The sequence below is a fragment of the Armigeres subalbatus genome, chromosome 2, assembly GCF_024139115.2.
Source record: "Armigeres subalbatus isolate Guangzhou_Male chromosome 2, GZ_Asu_2, whole genome shotgun sequence".
Classification (NCBI taxonomy): Eukaryota; Metazoa; Arthropoda; class Insecta; order Diptera; family Culicidae; genus Armigeres; species Armigeres subalbatus.
Window position 1 is genome coordinate 103,680,105 of NC_085140.1, and position 20,553 is coordinate 103,700,657.

General features: G+C 38.6%; 1 protein-coding gene across 1 annotated transcript in view; it reads left to right on the forward strand.

Moving 5' to 3' along the window:
• The window catches only part of LOC134210551 (diacylglycerol kinase 1), a 104,216-nt gene extending 88,846 nt beyond the window's left edge, over window positions 1-15,370 (forward strand). The window contains exons 11-14 of the mRNA XM_062686604.1: window positions 12,889-13,044; window positions 13,254-13,470; window positions 13,879-14,060; window positions 14,354-15,370. Of these exons, the coding sequence (XP_062542588.1) occupies window positions 12,889-13,044; window positions 13,254-13,470; window positions 13,879-14,060; window positions 14,354-14,443 (645 nt within the window). The 3' untranslated portion in view covers window positions 14,444-15,370. The remainder of the gene's footprint in view (window positions 1-12,888; window positions 13,045-13,253; window positions 13,471-13,878; window positions 14,061-14,353) is intronic.
• The last annotated feature ends 5,183 nt before the right edge of the window (window positions 15,371-20,553 follow it).

The window sequence follows — 20,553 nt, forward strand, 5'->3', positions numbered from 1 at the left end:
TTGTTAAATTTCCTATGTTGTCAATGTAATCATATATTTTTGGAGCTTAATGGGAAGAGTTGGAAACGGCTTTCCACAAAAGTTACTGTTTTCATAGTGATTTTCATACAACCTTCAAACTGTTCGTGCTCACTCAAATTACTTCCAAATTAGCTAAAAAGTTGGGAGGATCATTAAAATGGGAAATGCAATCATTTAAGCATCGGGGAGCCAAAAAATCAATATTTGAATCACTCTAATGTCCATATCTAATTTTGCTATCTTATCAACATTTGATATTATTTAGCTATTTTCGTCTACTCGGGTAGAGTACCCTTTATCGAATCGTTATGGTTCCATAAAATAAAAAGACTTTTCCTATTACACTGACCCCATAATTATGGGTCACACACTAATATGAGTCATTTCCATTTAACCAACATGCAAAGTGCAACATGGAGTGATTATTTATTGTTACAAAGTGACTCATATATGTGGGGTCAGTGTATCTAGGGTTCTTTTTTCCTTCATGCTTATTTTGGCATGAATTCAATACCAAATTCTCAAAACGACTTGCCTGCTTTTGTAAACAAAGATTCAAACGTCCATTTGACGAATCTGGTAGCACTCCCACGCAAACCAACACCATCAACAGTCAAATCGACGTTTGAATCATTGTTTACAAAAGTCGTTTTGAAAATTTGGTATTGAATTGAAAATAGTTGTCCGCACCGAGAATAAGCGTAACAAAGAAAAATGTTATGAGAATAAAACCCCAACGAAAATTTAGGGTCTGGCAACATAACTTCACGCAAGATGGTCTCGACATAAAACTAGCAAAAAACTACCACTTGGAGACAACTCAAATAAAACCTACCCAAAAGTTAAAAGATACTAAACATTGCGAACGCTTTGGTCTTAAAACAAAAGTTGAATCTGACCAATGTTAGCAGCTCTATGTTATGTGACCTCTATGCGAAATAAACGAAACATACAATTTCCACTTTAGTGCTATTGCACTGCTGTGACAGTCGTAACGCAGAAATAAAAAAAAAACAATCATTGCGATCCCATCTTAGCTGTACCGGAGAGAAAGCAAAACTCTTTTCTTGAAATATAAATCCAAATAACGAGAATCTGCGGGAAGCAAAATGTAATTTAAAGTTTACCCGGCTTTTATGTTTTTTTCCTTTTTTGCGTAAGCCAGAGGAATATTCCTGGTGTGTTGCATTATAACGATCTAAATCATTTCATCAAAGGGACATTTTTCTCGCAACGCTAGCGGTTCCTGCAGTACTCTGCATCTACTCTGGTATCTACGCTTAATTCTGGTTTAGAGCTTAGATGGAGTTTCATTATAAATAACATGATCCTTAAGGTCACTCCTGACGGAATCCAAGTTTCAAAGTGCTCGCGTTTTCGGAGGCACACCACTCGATACGGAAGCAACGCACAACTGTCATTTTTAATATTTCACGCATGCTGCGACGCAGCATAGCTAAATCAACAGAAATGACAGTTGTGCGCCGCCTCCGTATCGAGTGGTGTCCCCCCGAAAACGCGAGCACTTTGAAACTTGGATTCCGTCATGAGTGACCTTAATCAATAACATTCGCAATTTTGTTGATTTCAGCTGGATCGGTGTAATGAATCGCCTGCTTTGAGCGGCACACTAGGAGTTAACTTTCTGAAATCAGTATGGCGAAAGGCATCTAAGGCTCGATTTCTCAAAATTTAGCACCTTCATCGAAAAAATATTTGGTAGGCGTAGTAGCGGACACCTTCCTACATAACCGGTACCAAATAGTTTTTCATGAAAACATCCTAGTTTTGAGAAAACCCGCGTTAGATGTCTTTCATCATACAAATTTCTGGCGGTTAACTCATGCTGGCTATTGGGGCATATACGATAGCGCCTGGATGTGGAAGCGGCGGGTAGAAAATCAGCCACTGCCAATAATTCATTGTTTATGCTATCATGTGTGCTTACAGCTGAAAAAAATCACATAAATGAGTGACAAAGCAATTTGCACTCTAATTCTCTGAATTCAAGAAGCAGTAGCCTTAATTTTATTTTTTTATTCGAAAGAAAAAATACAAAGAAAGACTTTTGAGTCCACTCTTATTTTTTAAGCTTTATTTTTGTATTTTTTAAGTTTATTATAGAGCTTTGTTATAAAGAACCGAGAATTTCAGTTGAATAAGTGAAAATTTATCTTTATCTATATACATAAAAATGAATTTCTGTCTGTCTGACCCTTATAGACTCGGAAACTACTGAACCGATCGGCGTGAAAATTTGTATGCAGAGGTTTTTAGGGCCGGGGAAGGTTCTTAAGATGGTTTAAGACCCCTCCCTTCTTTGGAGAGGGGAGCTCCCATACAAATGAACCAGCATTTTCTGCATAACTCGAGAATTAATCAGACAATAAATCAATTTTAGACGAAACAAAGTTCGTCGGGTCTGCTAGTAATAAATAAATGGTATTTTTTTACTGAATTCCCTTCGGGATCTACTTTTCCTCTTCCTTCCATGGAAATACAATTCAACATCATGTTACGGATAACCCGTAAAGTCTTTATATCGAAACTAAAAATGAAATTTGAAATTTCTCATAGTATTGCTTTATGGTCTCAAATACGCCGAATGCAGCTCTACAATTCTAACGGATCTTTGCTTCGATCCTGTATAATGATGTTTAAATGAATACTCGTATTCAATTGAAAGAGTTAATTCAATTAGAGTCCCTCAGGCCAAACATACTTTACTTACATCGATCCGCAACCACTCGTTGTGCTTGTGTACCTTTACAGTTCTGATCCCGAACGCCATGCATGTGCTGTACCCACATTGTTGCATGCTGCAGCCAGATGCAACAATCGTTGTAGTGTTCACTCGGAGCCAATTAGTCGGAAAACTCTTTATTGCCCAGAAGAGCCATGGACAAAGCAGATCGAAAGAACGAGCCCTCCAAAACATGTGGCTCCTAAACAAACGCACTGCAACGACGCAAAAACTGCCCATCGATGCAGGGATCTATATACCGTACGTGTAGGCTGTTGAGCAAATACCCAACGACTACGAAGCATTCCATTCACGCTCACACTCGCTCCGAACCAATTTCATTCAATTGATGGCGTAAGGATGCGGAAATGGTATGCCATCAGCAGCAGCAGCGCCTAAATCGACTTGGGGTGGGGCGGAGGCGGTGGTCCTCTGTGCCGCCGGTGCAAAAGTCTTGCCAAGTAGACCTGTCTATGGATGTACCTAAATAGCTAAATACGTGTTCGACTGACTCTGGCACTCTCTCTCTCTCACCATCGCACATCGACTTCGCCTTCTTCTACCTACTGACGATGTGGTATGGTGGTAAGTAGGAAAAACTGAATCTGAAACATCCAAAGGCCAAAAGTTAATGGCCTGTTTCAACCTACGTTCACAAGCAACAAACACTTCGGTGGCATTTGGCCTTTGATATTATTGTGTTTTGCATGTACTCAACAACGCAAATTACGGAGATAGGGAAATACTTAGGGAAATTGAAACTCTTAGACTTTCAACTATCTATGAATCTAAAGTTTGAAATCTAATTAATTAGAATTTTCTGTGAATTTTGAAAAGTATTCCTTCCGTGAATCCTATTTCAATTCTATCAAAGCTAATTACCTATTTTCCGGGTATTGGTCCACCCGACTTGGACATTAATTTACAATGTTCGGAAAACTCAGATGTGAATATATACATTATGTGGAAGATTTTCATTTGACAAATGTATTTCACGCTAGAAAAGCACCAGCCTAGCGTACTGAGGGTCGTGGGTTCGAGTCCCATCGAAGGAAAGTGTATGCACATCCTATTTCAAGTTTCTTTGCAAATTTGAAACTTTTTACTGTAGATTTTCAAAAGAATCTTCGTTGAAGTTGGAAGTAATTTCTCATGGAAATTTGAAGGATTTTCGCGGCGACGAGAAAGAAACGAATTACTTGTACCCCCGCATGATTATCTATAAGGCCACGTTGTGATCACCTAGCCAAGAAACGGAAAACCAAATCGACCTCCTTCTAATCGATGGTAAATTCTTTTCCGACATCATGAACGGACCTTTCGGACCGAAGGGTGAATATTGAATCCGATCTTTATTTCGTTGCAGCATGCATGCGCTCAAGACTCTCGGCGGTGAACAACACGAGTCGGAGTCGCTTGCGGCATGCTAAACATTGGGCGGCTACAAGACGGAAGACTAGTCCAAGAGTACTTGCAGCAATTGAAAGTGGCACTTCCAATGGAAGAGCAACTAGGCGCAGTTTCTCTTGAAAATGGCACGATCCGCTATTGGTAGCACCGCAACCGCTACATTAGGTTCGGTACCCCCGAGTGGTATGACGACGAATGTTAGCAGTTATTGGAGGAGAAGAATGCAATAGGTATGGGCGAGATTAATGCAACAATGGATAAGGTCGAACGAGGCACGATACAAACAAGCGTGGAACAGGCAAAACTCGGAGGAAAAAGCGCCAGCAGGAAGATCGAAACCCCGAAGATACGGAGTAACTGTACCGCGCCAATAAGCTGGATTGTGGCAACTAGCTAAACGCCGCCTACAAGATACTCTTCCACATTTTATGCCGTTGACTAACACCTATAGGTGATTTTTTTCATTCATTCGAAAGAACACCTTTTTCTGAGCTATAATATATTTTTTGTAATTCCTGATCATAATATCAGGTTTATAGTTCGTCTCGGCCTACTTTTCCATACCAACATAATGGGTGCTTTGATGAACATTAAGCAATTGGGTTGCATAATATTCATTATAACACTCATTTGGATGTTATAATGAAAAATCAACATCAGAACAATAGTTACATGAATAAATTTTGCTGAATTAGCTTGGGTAAGTGTTCAAATAGTGTATTCTCTGCGTCGTGTAATAAATGAAATAGTTTGATGGACATAACATCAAAAGTTCCAAAGGCAAGTACATCTATCGCTTCACGGCTTATCGAACTATGCAATGTGGCACGGGAACATGGAATTTGATTGTTATCTGCAGCAGCATAATTTATTGACAAGAATGATCATGTGGAGTAAATTAGACTGCACAATTTTGGTACAGATTTATCAAATTAAAGTCTATTTTTTTAAATTTTTGCAGGAAATCTTATGTATGTTGGACTCCGTAAAACACTCCGATTGAAGAGAGTTCGCCGTCGTACCTAATTGTTGACCTAAAGGGCTTCACAAGAATTCACACTAACGGTGTTCGGGTCTTATTGATCCGGATTTCACCTAGCAATATCTCCGGCATTTCGCAGTTCTCAAAATCATCCTGCAGTTTAGACCTAAAGGGCCTATCACGACAAATACGCACAGTACTATACCAATAGCACCCCATTGCGTCCATATAGGTTCTTAGAGGCCATGCGTATGATATACGATTTAGACATGTACAAATCGGACGTTTCAAGTTCTCCAAATCATACTGAAATTCAAACCCAAAGCACAGACAAACAAACGTAACAGCTTGGACATTTATCTGAAAAATCCATCGCCCAACTCCTCTACCACCATCTTGGGGTCTGTCCACAAATAACGTAACGCGTTTGGGGGGAGGGAGGAGGTCCAACTTGCGTTATGCTTTGTTACACTAAAAGGTGGGGAAGGGGGTGGGTACTACCAAATGTTACGCATAAAGCAAATGAAAACTTTGGCTTTTTGAATTTGAATTTGATTTTTTTTATGAATGATTGAATCGGTTACTGACATATCTTGATCTAGACGATGAATACGCTCACCTGCCCTTCCACGCATAATTGTCTCATATTAGCTCAGTAGTCACTTTTTATCTCACAGTTTTGATGTATATTTCTCAAAAATCCTTAAAGATACTGAACTTTGATCGAAAAATTATTGAAACTAGTATCAAGTCTGTTTGCATCATTGCTGAATTCCTGATGCGCATTTTCTCCTCCATTTCTGCATAATATGCTATTTCATGGGACGACACTTATTGGAATTTTGTTTTCTGATTAGGAAGGCAACTTAAAGAGTTTTAATTCTAAGAAATTGAATTTTGATCTCTCCACTTTTACCACAAAATTAGGCATATGAGGAATATGTTGATCGTATTGGTCATTAACGGAATCAAGTAAATGGCGGGACCGATTTGCTTAAAAAATTCGAGACATATTTTTCGGCAGATCTGACTCGCTAAATTATTATAATTGTCACTCTTGGCTTTTCGAATACATTCCGTGATTTCCCAGGAAATGCTTATTTGAGCAGGAATTTCTAAAATCATGTACGCACAACATTGGATTCCATAAAAAACCGAAATGTATTCCCGACAGACTGTTGATCTCCGCTACTTCTCTGGAACGGAATTTCTGTAGTGCCTCAATTAGCTCAAATAGCAATTAGCAGAATGGAATGAAATAAAAAATATTTCAATCCTAGAATTTTGATCATGTGTTTAGAAAAATTATTGTTATCTTAAACCTAACAATGTTCAATACCAAAAATCCACAAGTTTCATATAAAAGAGAAAAAAACCTTCATATTTTTCAAAGTTACGCGTTATATGGGAGAGGGAGGGGGTACAAAAAGTGTTACTTTTTGTTAGGTGGGGGAGGGAGGGGGTAAAAAACTCCGATTTTTGCGTTACGTAATTTGTGAACAGACCCTTGCGAGCATGTTACACGAAACAATGTTTCGTATGACATTGTCACCAAGAGGCGCTGGAGTGACATGTCATACACTGAGAAAAATTTTATAGTAGAAACTACCATTTTAGGGGTAATATTGAGAACAGTACCGACGTTTTTCAACCGAAGTGCCAATCGTCTTAAAATAACTAAAATATGGTCTATCTTACTATAAAAATAGTATATTCAACTGAATACATGGTTATGCTTACTGAAAATGTAGTAAAGTTGGGTAGTAAAATCAACTATTTTGTTTGGGTCTATGCTAAATAACAATTTTTGTGGTGAAATTGAAAATAATATCAATCAGATTTACTACATTTATGGTAAAATTAAGCGATTTGTCCCTTCAGTTGAAAAACGTCGGTACTGTTCCTAATTTTACCATAAAATTGTAATTTCTACTACAAAGTTTTTTTCAGTGTACTCGAAGGATTACGACGCTAGCGCCGCTAGTTGCGAAACGCGTAATCAATCAAATTCAAATTGATCGTTGAAGTCATGGTCGATGGTAATTTCTCTAGTGATACGTCTGTTTGTCTGTGCCTAAAGGTTCTACCACTTCAAATACGCTCGGTACAACACCAATAAAACCCAAACAAGTCCACATAGGTCTTTAGAGGCCACGCGTATGATTAACGTTTTAGATGTGTCCAAATCGGATGTTCTAGATTCCAAATCATTAAGCAGTTCAAACCTATTTTTTTTGTTTTGTTTTTTGTTTATGTTGGGGTCTTCCTTTGCCGTGCGGTAAGATGCCCGACTACAAAGCAAGACCATGCTGAAGATAGCTGAGTTCGATTCCCGCTCCAGCCTAGGAAATTTTCGGGTTGTAAAATTTCCTGACGTCCCTGTGCATGAAAGTATCATCGTGTTATCCTCATGATATTTCAATACCAAATATTCAAAACGATTCTGCTTTTGTAAACAAAGATTCAAACGTCGATTTGTCGAATCTGAGAGCACTCCCACGCAATCCAACATCTTCAATACATAAGTGAAGACTTCGGCTACTTGTTGATGGTATTAGTTTGCGTAGAAATGCTCTCAGATTCGACAAATCGACGTTTGGATCTTTGTTTACAAAAGCATAAGTCGTTTTATAAAAATCATATTGATTTATTTATTTAGTTATTTATGTATTTATTCATTTATTCATTTATTTATTGACTTATTTATCTATCTATTTATTCATTTATAAATTTATTTATTCGATCGATTTATTTATTCATTAATTTTTCTATTTATTTATTTATTTATTTATTTATTTATTTATTTATTTATTTATTTATTTATTTATTTATTTATTTATTTATTTATTTATTTATTTATTTATTTATTTATTTATTTATTTATTTATTTATTTATTTATTTATTTATTTATTTATTTATTTATTTATTTATTTATTTATTTATTTATTTATTTATTTATTTATTTATTTATTTATTTATTTATTTATTTATTTATTTATTTATTTATTTATTTATTTATTTATTTATTTATTTATTTATTTATTTATTTATTTATTTATTTATTTATTTATTTATTTATTTATTTATTTATTTATTTATTTATTTATTTATTTATTTATTTATTTATTTATTTATTTATTTATTTATTTATTTATTTATTTATTTATTTATTTATTTATTTATTTATTTATTTATTTATTTATTTATTTATTTATTTATTTATTTATTTATTTATTTATTTATTTATTTATTTATTTATTTATTTATTTATTTATTTATTTCTTTATTTCTTTATTTCTTTATTTATTTATTTATTTATTTATTTATTTATTTATTTATTTATTTATTTATTTATTTATTTATTTATTTATTTATTTATTTATTTATTTATTTATTTATTTATTTATTTATTTATTTATTTATTTATTTATTTATTTATTTATTATTATTTTTTTTTAATTAATAAACATATTAATAATTTAACTTATTTATTAATTAAGGTTCTAATTTATTTATTTGGCACGGCAAATGCTGGGTACCAGGAGGAATAAAATAGACCCCATTTCGCGGTCCTTACCCTCTTACCCAGCAATCCCTATCTCCTTGATTGTTGCGCTGGCCGAGATACGAGCAACCTTAGGGAAGATCGGGTAACCAACCCCGCTGAGAACTCTGTTCGTATGCTGACAGGGAAGGGGGGATGGTATACTCTTCTCCGGAGGCGCAAATCTTATTTAGCGTCTGTTATCCATGTTAGGGGCGGCTGATCATCGTCCGAGTGCCAGCGAGGGACTCTAAATGAAACTGTGCACCATGGTCCACCGAAAATAATGAAGAATGGTCCTCCGGAAATTCAGAGGGTTTGATGTCCACTAACTGCAACGAAAAGGACTAGCGATTGGAAACTCGGTTCGTGGAACCAGGGTTGGTTCGCTCTGAGGAGTATTCAAGAGAAGGTGTAAAAACTTCTCTTTTCTCGATCTGTTATCCGAGTGTATTGTGCAGAAATACACTTTATCTTTGTATGAAGGAGCGTGCGTAGTATCCACTCTTCGTCGCACAAGTCCACAAGTGTAAAGAGTACAGGAAAATGGTAATTTGCTGTTTACCAAAATGCATACATTTAGGCTATATTCTAAATCTTCCATGAAAATACGTTGTTGTGAGCGCCTAAACATAGACCATTTTGTACACAATATCAAAACACACGTGACCGAAAATATTCTCACTCTTTATCGATCATGTTTCTCTTGGCTTCAATCACACTTACGTGTGAACGCTCTCGAGTGTGAATCAATACACTTCTCTTTATTTGTAAAATCTCTACACATTTCAAGACGAAGTGTGAGAAATGACCAACCCTGCGTGGAACTGCAAATCTCTCAACTTCATCGGGAGCACACGCATACTCGTCGATGCGCTCAAGGACCGTGGATTCGACATCTTAGCGCTGCAGGAGGTTTGTTGGAAGGGATCAATGGTGCGAACGTTTAGAGGTAATCATACCATTGATGCTGGGTCATTAGGCCGAATGGTCATTAGGCCGAATGGCCATTAGGCCGAATGAGAAATGGGGAGTGATAAGTGAGTAGTGCGAAGTGAGGAAAAAGAAGAAAAAAGGAGGAAGAAGTAGGAAGGAAGAAGGAAGAAAAAATAAAGAAGGAAGACGGGAGAAAGAAGGAATAAAATGAAAGAAAGAAGAAAGAAGAAGAAAAAAGGAAGAAGAAAGAAGGTAGAAGGAAGAGGGAAGAAAAAAGATGAAAGAAAGAAGAAGGAAAAAGAAAGAAGAAAGAAAAAAGAAGGAAGAAGGAAGAATGAAGGAGGAAGAATAAAGAAGGAAGGTGGGAGAAAGAAGAAAAAACGGAAAAAAGAAGAAGGAAGAAAAAAGAACGTAGAAGGAAAAGGAAGAAGAATCAATAAGGAAGAAGGAAAAAGGAAAAAAGGAAAAAGGAAGAAAGAAGAAGGAAGAAGGATAAGGGAAGGAAGAAGAAGGAAGAAGAGAAAGAAGAAGAAAGAAGAAGAAAGAAGAAGGAAAAAGAAAAAAAAAACGGAAGGAAAAAGGAAGAAGGCAAAAATAAGAAGGAAAAAAAGAAGAAGAAAGAAGGAAGAAGGCTGAGGGAAGGACCAAGAAAGAAGAAAGAAGAAGGAAGAAAGAAGGAGGAAGAAATGAAGAAGGCGGAAGAAGGCAGAATGAAAAAGGAAGAAGGCTGAGGGGAGGATGAAAAAAAGAAAAGGAAGAAGGAAGAGGAAGAAAGAAGAAGAAAGGAGCAAGAAAGGATGAAGAACGAGGAATAAGGAAGAAGGTAGAAGGGAGAAAAAAGTGAAGAAGGAATAATAAAGAAGAAAGAAGGAGGAAGAAAGAAGGAATAATTGAGAAGGAAAAAGAAAAAACGAAGAAATAAAAAAAAGAAAGAAGCAACAAGAAAGAAAGAAAAAGGAGGATAAAAAAAGGAAGTAGGAAGAAAAAAAGAAGGAAAAAAAGAAGAAAGTAGAAAGAAGAAGTGTAGGGAAAAGTTTAAAAAAGAAAGAAGGAAGAGGAAGAAGAAAGAAGGAAGAAGAAGAAGAAAGAAGGGAGAGGAAGAAGGAAGAACAAAGAAAGAAGAAGAATGAAGGAAGAAAGAAGGAGGAAGAATGCAGAAAGAAGAAGGGAGAAGAAATAAGTAACAAAGAAGAAGTAAGAAGGAAGAGCGAAAAGGAAAAAAGGAAGAATTAGAAAAATGAAGGAAAAGAAGGAAGAAGCAAGAAAGGAGAAGGAAGAGGTGGTAAGGTGAAGAAAGAACTTCTCATTTTTCATGTTTTGCTTCTTTTTGCTAATTCGGCCTAACAGCCATTCGGTCTAATGACCGTTCGGCGTACCCTAGCAGCACACATGTTTCACATAGGCTGCTACCACTGTTATGTGACCAGATCTGGTCACAAACAAGTTGCTGCAACCATTTCTGTCTGACTTGTGTTGCTCGGGTAAAGACCATTTGGCCTAATGACCTTCGGCCAAATGGCCTGACACGCATACCATCTACCAGAGCTGCGGCAAAATACACAAGCTGGGTGCAGTTTTCATAGTGATATGCGGTGGTGGCCGATCAATGAGAGAATGTGCAGGTTGAGGTTCAAAGGCCGGTTCTTTAACTTCAGCATAATCAACGAACGTGAGACCGTCAGATGGTCTAGCCACGACTTCAAAATGATCATAGGAGATTAAAATTTTTAGGTTGGCTAAGAGGCGTAATTCATACCGACTAATGGAAAGTTCAGCTGATGAACGAAAAGGGCCTATGATTAACTAATTTTGCCGCCTCCAAGAATATGGCCATTTGCAGCACCTACTTCCAACACAGCCTTCTATATCAGTACACCTGGAGATCACCACTGCAGACAGAATCACAAATCGACCACGTTCTGATTGATGGACGGCACTTCTCTGACATTATCGACGTCAGGACATGTCGTGTCGCTAACATCGATTCTGACCACTATCCGATGATGGTTAAACTGCGCCCAAAACTATCCGTCATCAACAATGTTCGGTACCGACGAACGCCGCGGTACGACCTAGAGCGACTGAAGCAACCTGATGTCGCCACTGCATACGCGCAGCATCTCGAGGCAGCGTTGCCAGAAGAGGGTGAGCTCAATGGTGTCCCTCTTAAGGACTGCTGGAATACAGTCAAAGCAGCCATTAACGACGCAGTGGAGAACAACGTCAAGTATGTGGAACGAAGTCGACGGAACGATGGGTTCGACGAAGAGTGCAGACAGATTCTGGAGGAGAAGGACGCAGTGCGGGCGGTCGCGCTGCAGCAAGATACCCGGCAGAACGTGGAACGTTATAGACGGAAGCGGAGACAGCAGACCCGTCTTTTTCAGGAGAAGAAACGTTGTCGGCCGAACCTTTGCAAAGGTGGCAGAACTGTACACCCGCCTGAAACGTGAAGCAACAAAAGTTATCGTATAACTTATTGGCCTATGTTTTGACGTTCTGACATATATGCGGCTAATTATTCACTTCTTTTTCCTTCTTCTGCTTTCTGAAAGTCCGTATCATGTTCGGTCGACTTTATTCTTCCATGTTCTCAAATTTTTTCCACATTTTGAACGGAAGAACCAATTTTTACGGGAAAAGCTTGAACGATTTTACGATCAAGCACATAATTCATAGGGATCGATTCGCGCCCAGATTTTTTCATGTCTTGAAATGAAAAAAAATCTCTTGCAATCTCTTGTTGGAAATAGTGCACCATTTGTACAATTCCCGTTTGCACTTTAAGTAAAAGGCTACGCACTTCTATAAAAACTAAATCAAATGTGTTAGACCGAGACATTTTGAAATCCATACGCGTAAAAGGCGACCCCAGTGTAAGTGTACTCTGTACAGATAGACTAGCCAAATAAAGACGTAAGATTTGGCTACCTAGTCTATGAATCGCGTATGCTCTTGCGCTCGTCTTCATACCATCGAGGTTAATGAAAGGAGCCGCATGGTTCCCACTTTTTGTGGAATAACAATTTCTTGTACATACATAATGTGCAGTTGATGTCACATCTTTATTGGTATACTAAAATCATCCTGCAACACATTATAATTTTAAAAATCTTGAACATTTTTGCAACAACTGCATAAAGCCAAAAAAAATCCACTCCATAAGTGTAACAATCCTAAACTCGTTGCAGTCCACGTAATAATCCCAATTCGCGTCTGACTAGCCAACAATATTTTCTGCCTCATTCCAGGACGCTGCCATCTGTGTTAAATTCCATCTAGAGCGCGAGAAAAATCCTCATAAATTCAACAGCCGGATGAAGAACAAGCTGTGGTATTTCGAATACGCCACGTCGGAAACGTTCGCCGCATCGTGCAAAAATCTCCATGAAAGTCTGGAAATTGTGGTATGTTGTAAAACGCATAGCTCTGTCCCTTCGTCGTCGTCTCCTTTTTTATTCTATTCGCACTCGACTTTCGTTGCCATCACATTTTATTGTAGTCGCCCACCCGGATAAAAAGGGTGGATTTCAGCGAATTTGCATAACCCCTCGCCGACCGGGCGCGGCGTCATCGTCGTTAAACAGCTTTCATGGGTTTTCGCTTTCATTCGCAGTGCGACGGTGTCTCGTTGGAGCTCGCCAACGGTCCCCAGCTGCAGGGCATCGCGCTGCTCAACATCCCGTACACCCACGGCGGTTCGAATCTGTGGGGCGAAAATCTGTCCCAGAAGCGGATGCGCAAGGGCCCGTTCCGGAAAAAGTTGAAAAACTCGGACAAGGAGCTTTCGGCCAACAGCTTCAACTCGGTCGACCTGTCGATTGCCATTCAAGGTGGGTATGAATATAACGGAAGGCTTGAAAGTGAAGACCACATATTGGGCGATATAATGAATAACCAACATGTTCATCAAAGCCCTACAGCCAAGATTTCTTCTGATAAATCTTTCATATGCGTGATCTTTGTCAAATCAAATGTTATTCTATGTCACCTTCCATTGAAAAAAAACACGAAAATTGAAATCAACTTTCAAAAGGGCGTTAGAGCACTTTTAACTATTTAACCGGCATATTAACTATTTGATGCCCAAACCAACATCAGTAGAAGTAGCCGCGAATCTTTCTTCCTGCCAGTAGTATTGAACATTCATTTTTGACTAATGATAAGATGCTAGTTTTTATGTTGATCTAAAATTCTATCTTTAACCTTTTTTTCTATAATGTGCTTCCCCAAACTTCCAGACATTGGCGATCGCCGGATAGAGGTTATTGGATTGGAAAATTGCCTGCACATGGGTCAGGTGCGGACCGGGCTCAGAGCTTCCGGGCGGCGTTTGGCCCAGTGCAGCGAAGTGGTGCTGACAACGAAGAAAACTTTTCCCATGCAAATCGACGGCGAACCGTGGAGGCAGGGTCCGTGCACGGTAAGAGATGGTAACAGCATGCTGCAATGGCACAATTTTGAAACTTGACTATCTCCAATAAATTTGATAACTTTCGCGTCAGTGACTTTAAGTTCAATTTTTTTCAATATGCTTATGCAATCACAGCAAATGAGGGGCTGTAAAATTTCATACTCAGCTTACAGATTTCACGCAAGACAGAAGTTTTAAATCCGACATATTTCAAAATATCAAAACACAAATACTCAGTGTCTCTATTTGTATTCTCTAATCAGCTTAACGAATTTCTCTCCCGCATCTTTTCCTTTCCATAGATTCGACTCACCCACAAAAACCAAGTCCCGATGCTGATGGGGCCCCGTTCGGAGAAAACTGGCGGCTTTTTCAACTTCCTCAAAAGATGACTATCGAAGAAGCCCGACACGGACAGCCCCTTGAACGAGGGCTAGCCAAGCGCCAGCCTCTCGGACGCGTAACGATGACGCGGACGCTGAGAGGGAGGGAGGGAGCGACAGGCAGACCGACATATCCGGATTAGGACTTCGATGATGGCGGTGGCAGAAACAACACAAACGAAGTGAAACTTTCGAACGGAAAAGCTTTAACTCGGAACCAACCAAGAATCACATTAAACTAAGGCAGGGGAGCATGGGGGGAACACAAAGACACTCATACACACAGTTCCTCCGAGGAGTTTTTAACCATTCTATTGATAGCTGTAGCTTTCCTACAAGCATTTACACAAAACACGAACTTCCTTCCGTACACACCTGTATGATACACCTTAGCTTTACAGCAGAAATGACTTAATTAAAACAAACACGATTTCGTATCGAAATTCGTAATAAAAGTTGTAGAACTAATAAGTGATAATAATAGTAGCAAAAGAAAATCAACTATTTATTAATAGAGAAGACACAAACTGTAGAACATAATTTGCACATTTTAAAATAATTGATATGATTAGCGATTCCTGTTACTTCTAGTGGGCATCAGGTGACGAATAGGTTTATGCTATGCTTGGATTTGATCCCGCACGCTTATTCGAGCGCATCTCATCTGAAGAAAATGACCCAGCGAAGACTTCCTCTATCCACATGACATTAATAGCAGACACTTTTAGATGTACTTCCCTACTTGAGGCTCAAGCATCCAACGAAGGATGCCATGCTATCGGATAATTATCGCCAAAGGTCAAAACTCGTTAGTGCGCGGTGCATAAATTTACAACTTCGAAACGGAATACCACTTTATTAGAAGGTAGCAAGTAATCTGTTATTTTTGTATTATTCTGTATAGTAATTTTAAATAAACCACTATTTAACATCTTGATCGTTTTGGCTGTGCGTGCAAATGTATAAGTCTCCTCTACGGGCTTTAGAGCGTTATTATCGTTTTTAATAAAGATAAATACCTGTTCGTCAAATGTTCGATCGAAAATTAAGATATCGGTTATTATTGTTATCATTGTTAAATCTACCAGTTATCACTGCAGAACTATCATCATATTTATGTGTATTAAAGACATAAAATGTGAAATCTGTCAGTCTATTCTAAGTATCTCAGTGAAGAGAGGAAAAATGCTCGGTTTATGTGCTTTAAATTAGATCTTTAAGGAGAACGTGATTTGGATTGATAATAATGGAAGGGAAGGTCGATAAAGTATGTTTTTAAAGAGAGATTTTTTTTCAGATGCCCAGATACAGAAATACTAACTCTTATATACTAAATAGAAACCTAAACTAAAATTTCAATTATATCTTAACCCTTAACCTTAACCATAATCAAATTAATTAAATTCATATCCTAATTTTGCCGATTTTGAAATTCTGTTTATGAAATCTTGACCCCGAATTTAAATTTCGTATTGACATTTCGTATGATTTTACCATAATTCAAAGGTCAAAGGTGCAGCCCAATCAGAGGCCCATCATGAAGCCGTAATTTTGGCGTAACAGCCAAAATTTATTCCTTCAGATTATTCTTCCACATATATAGCTACACACCAAAAAATTATGAATATTACAGGTGATGTATTTCAATAAAATGACACAAAACCACATGACGTAAACAGAATCGTATATTTTTCAATGTCAGATGTTTAAAATTACATGTCACGGAACCTAAACACAGCACCCGGGCGCTGCAACGCACCTAACGCACAAGCAGTTAATGACTTGATGCAGTGAAATACTTGTTCAGTGCAAATCGTGGAACCAGTTTTACTTCGATCATCCCTCTTTCAAGAAACGGAGATAGCTGAGTGGTAGCGTGCTGGGCTCTCACTCAGCGGACTTATGTTCGATTCTCGTTCTGATCAATCAATTTTTGCCTTTCTCGTACGACTAAGTTGTACCGAAAGGCTATCATTTCACTCCAAATTCGAACTTTTGATAAAAGTCCCGGAGACCCATAGTGTTATATACCATTCGACTCAGCTCGATGAGCTGAACAAATGTCTGTCTGTCCGTGTGTGCGTGTTTGTGTGTGTATGTGTGTGCGTGTGTGTGTGCACAAAATGCCATAAAAAACATTAGCCAAATTTTCACATAGAAACTCTTAACCGATTTTCTTGCAACAAGTTGCATCCGACAGAGACTAAAATGCTGTTGATCACTATTGAATTTCATAATAATTGCAAATTGCAAAAATAGATAATATTAAAATAGTGATGAGACATAGTCACATAGAACAATAATGTGTTATGAAAAATGCCTTGCATCTATGAATATTTTATCCGTGGCTTCCCATTAAGAGTTTCATCGCACTATAAAGATGCTCGTGTTGCACGCATTTAGGCGTAAGTATGCTCTTCGTTCAGTTTCATAGTACTATGAAATTGTCCGAAAGTCAAAATTCGAACATAGGAAATTCGAGAAACTTTTGGCAGCGCCATCTGTCGTCTACTAGTGTAAATTTTCTATCATAACATTAGACGGTGTAACTGTTTTGCCTTTCTTGTACATCATCGAGGTGTAAGCGTAAAGGCTACATTTATTACCTTTTTGCGCGAGAAAGGCACCATCACCGTTAGGTGGATTAATCTGGGTTTCTGGTCGTGATGTAAAGTTAAAGTACCACCTAATTTTACGTCAAAAATGACGCTCGTATATGTCGGTGTCACAGCACCTAAAATTACATTATTATTTTTAGGTGTGTATATATGTAGACGAAGAATCAGAAGGAATAAATTTTGACTGTTACGCCCTTTTCAAATGTTGGTCTAGATTTATTCGCAACGCTCGGTTTCCTCCCGCGATGGAAACATACGTGTACCGTTTTCTATGGCGCCAGGGGAAAAGTGAGAGGAAGTTCAAAAATTAATTACACACAGTTCTATTCAGGACTCCAGGATTTATCCAAAAAGAGATATTGACCGTTGGAAAAGTCTTCACTCGGCTATTCGGCTTAAGTTTTCGAATTTTATCGACATTGATGATCCTGAAAAGATCCTTTATTTTCAATAATGCGCCTTTTCAAGCACTAAAGCATTATTTATTTATTCAGACTAAGGCCGAAGTGGCCTGTGCGGTATATAAGAGTCTTCTCCATTCGGCTCGGTCCATGGCTACACGTCGCCAACCACGCAGTCTTCGGAGGGTCAGCAAATCATCTTCCACCTGATCGATCCACCTTGCCCGCTCTTCTTGTGCCCGTCGGATCGTTGTCGAACCATTTTGACTGGGTTACTGTTCGACAAACTGGCTACGTGCGCGGCCCACCGCAGTCGTCCGATTTTCGCGGTTTGAACGATGGATGGTTCTCCCAACAGCTCATGCAACTCGTGGTACAATTGGTACATTCGCTTACCTCCACGTACCGTCTGCCATCTGCACCCCACCATAAATGGTACACAGCACTTTCCTTTCGAAAACTCCAAATGCGCGTTGGTCCTCCACTAAAGCAGCTAACCGATATTTTCCAATAAAATGTCGTCGGCGGAAAGTGAAATTTTCTTGCAAGATTCTTTTGTTTTGTTTCTGTTAGTCATAATCATTTTTTTTCCGGGCCACCATTTTATACAAAAGAAGATTGATTCGTGATAAATTTTCTTTAAAGTGCAAGACTTAATCCAAAGACTACCCTTTGGTAGCACAATCGCAAGCGCGCATCGAAGGAAGATGATGCAATACATTTGTTCAAATGGATGGGGACCTCTACCGATGCCACCATGGGGCGGCTTCATACAAAGTGGTGGCCAATAATATTTTCTTGGTTTTTCTGCATTTTTTATAGTATTCTAGTAAGATTAGCATAAGATTAACCACATTTATGTATTTTCATCGCATCCGGTAGGTGTAACTAGTATTTAACCCAGTAATGAGCTACAGGGGTTGGACAGAATGATCGGGTCAGGGACCGATTTCTTTGGTTCTGGCAACGTTCGACGGGAGAATAAATCAAGTTTTGTAAAACTAGTTCAAGTTCATGGTCGGACTGCTGGTTACCGAAGATAATCCGGATTATTTGAGGGCATGTCAAAAATGCTATTTTTTTAACGCTTGTTTTTATCACTTGGGTGAAATCTTCACTCTTTTTACAGAAACTAGTGCTTTTCCTGAGTTGATTGATATGTTAACGTCACAGATCGGACAACAAACTCCTGAGATATGGCCGATTCTGTGGAATCCGGGAACCGGTTCCACCTTTTGTACTAGTACGCACGCTATTGTTCTCGTAGACAGCGTTATTGCACCAAGTAGTACCCCATGGCCATAGTTAATAGTTATACCTTTTTCCAATTATATCAATATGGGTATCAAACTTCATGGTTTATAAAAGTCGTTACAATGCAAATATTTTTTGTAAGGGAGAATGATCTAAAATGCACCCATGGGAAAAATAGCCCAACGAAATCGTTTACACTACATTTTTTGAGCGAATTTTTCTATTACCTACACACTTAAATTTTGCCACCGATCTTGGCTGTGCAAATCTCGATTAAAGTTCATTCGACAAAATTAACGTAGGATAACGGCGGCTCTTTTGACTGCCACGACGAATAAACGTTTCTTTCACCTGATATATGCGCAGAAGTTACTAACTAAGCACTTGGCTGTGCAGATCTCGGTAAAAGAATAACATTATACAATTACTTACTGTTTAACATTAACTATTCAGTACCGAGTAGTAAGTAAGAAATAAGAAAAAATCGCTCAAGCTTTTTTTCCTATCCAAATGAAATTCTTCTGAAGTTCTTATGAATTTCCGAAGGAAGGTGTCCTAACTTTCCAGAGGACTTTGGACCTTGGAAATACAGAAAAAAAAGTCTATGGAGGATGAAAATAATTTATTGTCTCTAACAATTTTGGAAAATCCAAAAAATATCAAGTGAAAAGAAATCCCGTATTCCTGAACAATAAACCTGAACGACTGTTTTTAATTTTAGGGGCAGTTCAAATGCAAATTAAAACTAGAATAATGTTTTACTTACTTACTTATGGATCCTGTACACCTCCGGTGGTGCAAAGGGCCGACTTGAAAGATCTCCATCCTGAGTTATCGCTTTAACCTGTTGCCAGGTTAGATTTCGGTCGATTTCTATTATTTCTTTATTGAGGCTTCGCCGCCATGAGCCCCTGGGTCTGCCTCTGCTGTGATGTCCCGCTGGGTTCCAGTCTAATGCTTGTTTACAGATTTCGTTTCCGCCCCTACGTAGAGTGTGGCCGACCCAGCCCCACTTTCAATCCCGAATTTCTGTTGCTATCGGACTCTGGTGACAACGACGATGGAACTCGTTGTTAGAGATCCAGTTGTGAGACCACCAGGCCCGAATTATATACCGCAGGCATCTGTTAATGAACACCTGCAGCCGTTGAGTGTTCTCCACTGATACACACCATGCTTCGCTAGCGTATAACAGCACAGATTTTACGTTAGAGTTGAAAATTCGTGTTTTGGTGCGTTCACTTATTGGCCTGTTTTCCAAATATCTCTCAAACTCGCAAAGCCAGTCCTTGCTTTCTTGATCCGTGCGCCTATGTCGATCTTGGTACCGCCGTCTGCCGCAATTTGGTCGCCAATATATTGGAAGCTTTCAACATTCTCCACTGATTGCCCGGCTACTGTGAAACTGGAAGGGGTCACCGTGCTTACATCCAACCATTTGGTTTTGTTGACGTTGATGACTAAACCTGCCGAAGAGGAGCGCTCGGTAAGATCGTTAAGCTTACTCTGCATATCAGAGCGCCGTTGAGCGAGGAGTGCAACGTTATCAACCAATTCAAAGTCGTTTAGGTGCTCCATGGTTATAGGATGCCATAGCAGCCCGCGGTTTGGTTCACGGTCAATCGCACCTACGATGAGGAACAGTAACGGTGATAGAATACATCCTTACCTCACACCAGCTACGACCCGGAGCTGAGCATTCGTAGTGAATGTATACATGAAATCTTCACACAGTTTTGCACACCATCCTCCGTTGCTTTGATCAGTCTGATAAGCTTCCCAGGGAAGCTGTTCTCGTTCATAATTTTCCATAGCTCTACGCGGTCTGTACTGTCGTATGCCGCCT